We start from the raw sequence: 7,260 nt of genomic DNA on the forward strand, positions 1-7,260 counted from the left end.
ACAGGTGAGAGCAAAAGGTAGGGAAGCACAGGGCGCCATGAGTCTGGGCACAGGGCCAACAGTTAGGGGTCATATACATAGGAGGGCCATGATGATATTGTGCAATGGCAGTGATAAGGTCAGGAAATACACTTGTTGGGATTTGTTTGTTTTGTTTTGTTTTTTGAACCAGGGTCTCAATATATAGTCAGGCTGACCTGAACTATGTAACACAAGATGGACTCAACTTTCAGAAAAAAAAAAACCAAAAAAAAACCTTTCAACAAGCCTCCTATCTCAGCCTCCAGGATTATAAGATTATAGGTGTATACCACCATACTTGGTGATACCCATGTTTTAAAAGGTCAGGTTTGGGCCAGGAAGATGGCTTAGTGGAATAAGCACTTCCCTGGCAAGTGCAAGGGCCTGAGTTCGATCCCCGGTTCCTCAAAATAAGATAAAAGGTCAGGTTTGGTGAGGACCAGGGGCAGGAATGGAAGAATGGGCTTGGAGGGAAAAGAGATCCACTTAAGGAGTCCATGGCCTCTCATTCTCCCACCTTAGAACCTGTAAAAGAGCTGGGTAAAGTGAAGGGAATAAATTTAGGGGTTCATAAGAATTGGGAGGTGAAGGGCTGGGGAGATAGTTCAGTGGCATAAGCGCCTGCCTGGCAAGTGCAATGTCCCAAGTTCAATCCCTGGTATCAGGAAAAATAAAAAAATAAAATAAAGGTGGGGCTGGGGAGATGGCTCGGTGGAATAAGTGCTTCCCTGGCAAGTGCAAGGGCCTGGGTTCTGCCAAAAAAAAAAAAAAAATCAGAAAGTGGAATAAAAAGTAGGTCCAAGAAAGGATGTATGCAGGGTCAGAATACACTGTCAGAATGAGGTGATAGAACTGGCTGGTCCCAGAAAAAGCCCCACAACAATGGCCAAAGGAGGCCTCCAAAAGCAGAGAGCAACCGGGGCACAGTGAACCACATACACAGCTTGAGATCCAGGGCCACTGTGGTAGTCTGAGGCCAGACTGACACTAGTTAAAAGGCAGGGATGTAAGTCAGTGGTAAAGCTCTTGTCCAGTATGTATGAGGCCCTGGGTCCAATTTCTACCACCAATACCACAAAAGAAAAAAAGCTGTATCCATGAAGCTGATTGAAGAGGAAGCAGGACAATGGAGGAACCCAGACATTTATGAGAGAGTGGGGGAGCTGCTGCAGGGAACCCACATAGTGAGATCCTTTTTTAATTTAATTTTATTTTTTTGTGGAACCGGGGATTGAACTCAGGCCGTTGCACTTGCCAGGGAAGCACTTATTCCACTGAGCCATCTCCCTGCCCCCCCCCCTTTTGCCACCTCAAGATGCCTTCAGGGCATTTCTGGTATGGCAGGAGTATCTGGGTTCAAACCACAGTATCCTGAGCCTGATTGTTTCGTTTAAGCAGGTACTTAAACAACTGAGCTAATGGGCAGCACCCCCCCCCATCCTTCTTAATTCAAAAGGGCAGAGCACATTTATGTTGAGGCTTGTGCCAATGACTGGAAGTGCAGAGGTACATGGGATTTGCCTCGTCTCTTCCCCCATAGGTGTTCAGAGGATCAGTCATCAGTTCCTGAGGCCTGGTCTAATGAACCTCCTATTCAGGAGTGGTATCACTGGTGGAGAAAGGGACCTAGACCCTAGCAGCATCTTTGCCTTGCTCCCCAATCTGCCCAGCAGTGACACAGATTTCTGCAGCTGGTGAGCAGCCACCACCTTCGCTTGGTGAAGGAAGGGGCTCTTGACATTTGCCAGGGCGTGGGCGAAGCGATGCGCTCCCTGAAGGTAGATGCAAAGTACACATCGGAGAGGAAGAGGGTCACAAGCAGAGGCACAGGAATCAGGCTGATTTTATTGACCAAAATACCAGGCATGGGCCAGAGCAGGAAGTTGCACACCCTAGAGGCACCAACAGCTCCTGGTTCATGCGCAGGGCTGACGCAGGCAGTTAACGTTCTCAGGGTGGTCCTGGAGCCAAGCAGGACTGGTGAAGGCCATTTGCTCCAGGGACCTTGGCTGGGTCAAAGACGAAGACTGCTCTCCAAAGGCTCTAGAAAATACAGCAAGACTCTGGGAAGGGGGCTGATCGCTGCCTCCTGGCTTCAAAAGCAGAGTACTGTCACTGACAGTCTTCCTCTAAGCCCCGGGGGCAAAACAGTTGCAGCACGGAGTTAGGCTGGGGGTGGGGGTGCCCATCACATTTCTATCAAATTTCCAAGCCCTCTTGCCTCCTGCCGTCGTGGATACGCGCGCGCACACACACTCATACACTTACCTGGCTGACACCGCTGAGGTCCAGGAATGGATGCCCAGCCTCTGCTCGAGCTCCGGGGTGGGCAGACTCCGAAGGGCACGGATCGGGAGACCTGTTTTGGGGCTCTGGAGTCGCACCTCCCACAGCTCCTGCACCTCCGAGGGAAGCAGGTGGAGAGCGTTGCGGGCTGCGGGCCGAAGAGCCAGGGTGTTCCAGGCGGGGGGATCTGCGGCCGGGCGCAGCGCGCGGCGCCACAGGTAGGGCGAGCGGCGCAGCCCCATGAGCAGACCGGCCGCGCGGCCCACTGTGTGGTAGCGGGGACTCGCCACGTGCTTGTACCAGGAGCCCGCGGGCGGCGGCAGCAGGAGCAGAAACAGTAGCACCCCGAGCAGCCGCCCGCGCCCAGGAGCCCCCAGCCCCGGGGTCCGAACCATCCGGCTCCGCGCCAGGGCGCTCACGTCTACCGCCGCCCGGCGGGGCGGGCCAAGAACTGGTTCGGTTTGATCTGTGCGCAAGGCGGCGGACCTGGTGGTCTGGTCGTTGGTGAGCGGACGCAAGATACAGGACAAGACTTGGTCCTCCCAGAGTCAGACTATAACCGCTAGCTGGGTGGCCCCGCCCTGGCCCGCCCCCACAGTACCTACTGGGCTAAGGGCGGAGGCTTCTAGGAGAATCTCATTGAATTGGCGCTAGCTGGAACTGCTCTTGAGGCCCCACTGGGACCATCCCTGCTTTCCCAGTGGAGCTTCCAGGGAGGGAACCCTGAGACCACTGGCCTCAGGGCACAGGATGTGGGGGGAAGGCAAGGGATGCTGCCGTGTCCCAAGGTCTTACAAGTAGGGCACTAGCAGAGCCAAGAGGAGGCTGGTTCAGTTCCAGTGGGGTAACAAAGGATTTAATTGGAATCCTGGACACTATTCAAGACACTCCCCCACCCCCCGTGTGTTTCATCTCTAAGAACTGTTGCACCAACCGATTTCTTAGCTGTAACAGGATGGATGCTTGGAAACACCAAATCTGGCCACCTCAAGTACTCCCTGAAGGGGTCAGTGGTTCTCCCAAGACCTCCAAGATAAAGAGGCAGCTCATTCTGCACCCTCAGTTCCTACCCACCCCTGACAACTACCCAGTTACCTTCTTTCTGATCACAGATCACCTCCCACCACCACCATTTTGCCAGTCAATCTCATTTATTTTGATCTTAACCAACAACCTGTGATTTGCCCACTTCTGTACTGAGAACATCATTCATTTTCCTCTCCATCTGGCAAACTCCATCCTTCAGGACTCCACTAAAATGGTCCTAGTCTGAGGCTGGGGAGATAGCTCAGGGGCTTAAGTGCCTGCCTGGCAAGTGCAAAAATTAATTAATTAATTAATTAGTAACAAAATAGGGGGCTGGGGAGATGGCTCAATGGAATAAGTGCTTCCCTGGCAAGCGCAAGGGCCTGACTTCAATCCTCAGTTTCACAAAAAGAAAATGATCCTAGTTTGAACAGACCCTTCAAGCATTCTTCTAGGACTACCTAGGTTTAGTAGACCTCTACCAAAGAACAGGACCTAAAGTAGTCTGTCCTGACCCCACACCCCAACCCAGGGTAAATCCAACCCTCAAAATAATCTGGCTCCCTCCTTCAGCAATCAGGCTTTTCTTGGACCAGCTTTTAGATTCCACAACAACAATCTTATACAGCTCTGATTCTCAGAGATTCTCCTGCTTTCAGCCTCCCCAGCGCTGGGATTATAGGCCTGTGCCACCACGCCTGGACTCGGGCTTGGTGATGCACTCACACTCGATTCTGTGGCCCGCTTGGTATGCCTGACAGGGGAGGCCAACGTGACATGTGATGTCAGGGATCAAACCCCTGTCCTTGCTCTAGTCTAAGAAGGCACCTAGTCCACTGAGCTATCTCACTAGCCCTTCTGGGGGACTATTTTTAAAATGCCTTTTAGGGGCAGGCATGGTGGCTCATGCCTGTAATCCCAGCACTCAGGAGGCTGAGTCAGGGAGATCTATGTGAGTTCAACACCAGCCTGGGCTACAAAGTGAGCTCAAGGCCAGCCTGAGTTACATAGTAAGATCCTGTCTCCAAAAAAACATATATCGGGGCCAGGGAGATAGCTCAGTAGAATAAGTGCTTGCCTGGCAAGCACAAAGTCCTGAGTTCAATCCCTGGTACAAAAACAAAAGACATACACACAGCCTTCTAGAGGCTGAGCATGGTGGCATATACCTGTTATCCCAGCATTAGGAAGGCAGAGACAGGAGGATTTCTGGAGTTTAAGATCAGTCTAGTAAGAGCCAGTGAGATAGCTCAGTGGATTAAAGCACCTTCTTAGGCAAAGCACAGCAGCCGGGATTCAATCCCCAGTATGCAATATTGGCCCCACCCCTGGGATGCACTGAGACATGATTGAGACTGGGCATGGTGATGTGCACCTGTAATCCCAGTGCTTGGGAGGCTGAAAACGGGAGAATCATTGAGTCTGATCTGTGTAGTGAAACCCTGTAGACCCTGTACTAACTACAAAAAAAAAAAAAAAAAAAAAAAAGACCAGCCTAGGTTACTTAGTGAGTTCAAGGTCAGCCTAAACTACATAGAAAGATTGTTTTAAAAAGGAAAAAAAAAAAAAAAAAAGGTACCTTCTAGGAGCTGGGCATGATGTCACACTCCTGTAATCCTAGCAATCAGAAGGGGTTTTTTTTTTTTTTGGTATATCTATTTATTTTATTTTATTTATTTATTTTTTATGGAACCAAGAATTGAACTCAGGCCCTTGTGCTTGCCAGGCAAGCACTTATTCTACTGAGCTATCTCCCCATTGCTGGGATTATAGATGTATGTCACCATACTAGACTAAAGATTGGTTTTTGAATATTGTAGCCAGTGATGCCTTTCTTTCTTTCTTTCTTTCTTTCTTTCTTTCTTTCTTTTTTAATCTTTTATTTATTTATTTGGTACAGGGTCTTACTAGGCATCTCAGACTTGTATTGAGCATGTGGTAACAGGAATGGAACCCAGGTCTTTGAGCTTGCCAGGCAGGAGCTTAGACTGCTGAGCTATCTCCCCAGCCGAATGATGTCATTCTTGCCTATGATCACTCCGATATAAAACTACATCCACACTTCAGTGGCCAATAGACCATTCAGCACAGCTTCCTTGACTGTGAGCTACTTGAAGCTACCAGTTTGAGCACCACTGACTGTTTTCTTCAGGTCCTAAATAGCTGTATTAATCTCAGCAGGGTTTGGAGGAACCAGCCGAATCTTGGGTATAGTGCTACAGTGTGGCCAATCTTGCCTTCAAATAAGTCACAGAAGTGTTCACCAATGCTGGGTGAGGGGCGATCCTCTGCAAGGTTATAGGCAGGGCCATGATTCTAGGATGGAAGGGCTATCACCCAGAATAGCTGGCTGAATGTCACAAAAATGCCTTATTTTGACTTTTAAACAATGCTATGGAGGGGAGCCAAAATCCTAAGAATTGATTTGTTCTGGAACGTCTGTGGGGAACACAGTGGGAGTAAGGTGCAATCAGATCCTTAGTAGAAAGCCTCAGGTTGGCAGAATGAAGAATGTCTGTCTTCAGGGACACAGAGGGTGTAAGAGACCGGGAAAGGCACCTGCTCTTGGAGCAGGAGAGCAATGGGGGCCTGGCAAGCCCCTGGAGAAGTTTACAACTAGCAGTAGGCACCTCTTGAACAGTAGCCAGAACTTGTGAGAACCTGATCCTGGAGCCTGGTGGCTGGATTCAAATCTGTCTCAGGATTGATTGTATGTGTGTGTGTGCAGGGCGGGGCGGGAGGTGGGGAGGGTAAAGTACCACAACCTCTTCTGCCTCAGTTTCCTCTTTTGAAACTGGGGATAGTAATAGTGGCTACTTTGTCATTTTATTGCATTAATAATCCAGTTGTGGGGCTTGGCACCCATTAGGTGCTCAATAAATACTCGTAGCTAGGACCCGTTGCTGCTGTTATAGAGGCTGGCCAACCCCCAAACTGTCAGGAAAAGGACTGAGATGAAGGTGCAAGCAGGGGAATGCAGGGAAAGTTGCCTGGCAGCCTGGAACCTGGAGGACCACTGGGACTGGGCCACCAAGAGCAGCCCCCACTGTGCTCTCCTGAGACTTCAGGTCCTTGACAACCACCTGGAGTGTGTGGTGGGTGGTACAAACCAGAGTCATGCTGCCCAGGGGCCCCTAGTGGTGTCGCCCACTCTGAATCAAGGACCCCCAGGGGACTGTGGCTCAGCTACAAAGGATCTCAATGTCTCATAGAGGTAGCCTGGGGAATACAAAACAGCATGAAAAGAATTGTTTATGCTGTGATGGAAGTCCACTGGCAGTTGAAAAATTGAAATACAGCATGAATAAATTTCAAAAACAGTGATTCACAAAGTGAGAAGCTTCTTGTGGCTTAAAAAATGGCAGCATGTTCTGCCATCTTATTTATGACCCTCTGGCCTGAGGAAGTGAAGATAGCAGGGTACAGTGAAAGGATAAAGGCTGCATGGCACAGAGGAAGGGAATGCCCATAAAGTAGGGTGTGGAAAGGCAGGGCTGGGCCAGGAGAGCAAAAAATAAGATTATACCCCTGGTTTGGGATGTAGAAGAGCTTCATGCCCTACCTCACATGGAGCTCAATGTGCCTGATGACAAAGCCTTTGAGATTGGGAGCCAAAGCTCCACTGGGGCAAGTACTAGACTCTGAAGATAGATATAGTAATCCATGAAAACCGACCCTCCTTCCTGGGCTTACCTCTCATTTTTCCCCCAAAGACTCCTCTTAGAAACTAATCGGTCATGGCTAGGGCTTTTGCACAGACCATGGCCCTGATCAAGACCTCTGCAGTAAAGACACAATAAATGAGCAAATCCCTTTTGTCAGTTTTCTTCTTATTTATTTTTGTGGTGCTGATGATTGAATCCAGGGCTTGGGCATGCTAGGTATTCTACCACTGAACTACATATTCAGCCTCTTCTATCATTTATT

General features: G+C 49.7%; 1 protein-coding gene across 1 annotated transcript in view; it reads right to left on the reverse strand.

Annotated features, from left to right (window-relative positions):
• Window positions 1-1,865: 1,865 nt before the first annotated feature.
• Npw (neuropeptide W) overlaps window positions 1,866-7,260 on the reverse strand; it is an 11,001-nt gene continuing 5,606 nt past the window's right edge. The window contains exons 2-3 of the mRNA XM_023711414.1: window positions 2,290-2,846; window positions 1,866-2,064 (exon numbers count right to left, since the gene is read on the reverse strand). Coding sequence (XP_023567182.1) covers window positions 1,938-2,064; window positions 2,290-2,846 — 684 coding nt within the window. The 3' untranslated portion in view covers window positions 1,866-1,937. The remainder of the gene's footprint in view (window positions 2,065-2,289; window positions 2,847-7,260) is intronic.

This window comes from Octodon degus, unplaced genomic scaffold, assembly GCF_000260255.1.
Source record: "Octodon degus isolate 3935 unplaced genomic scaffold, OctDeg1.0 scaffold00021, whole genome shotgun sequence".
Classification (NCBI taxonomy): Eukaryota; Metazoa; Chordata; class Mammalia; order Rodentia; family Octodontidae; genus Octodon; species Octodon degus.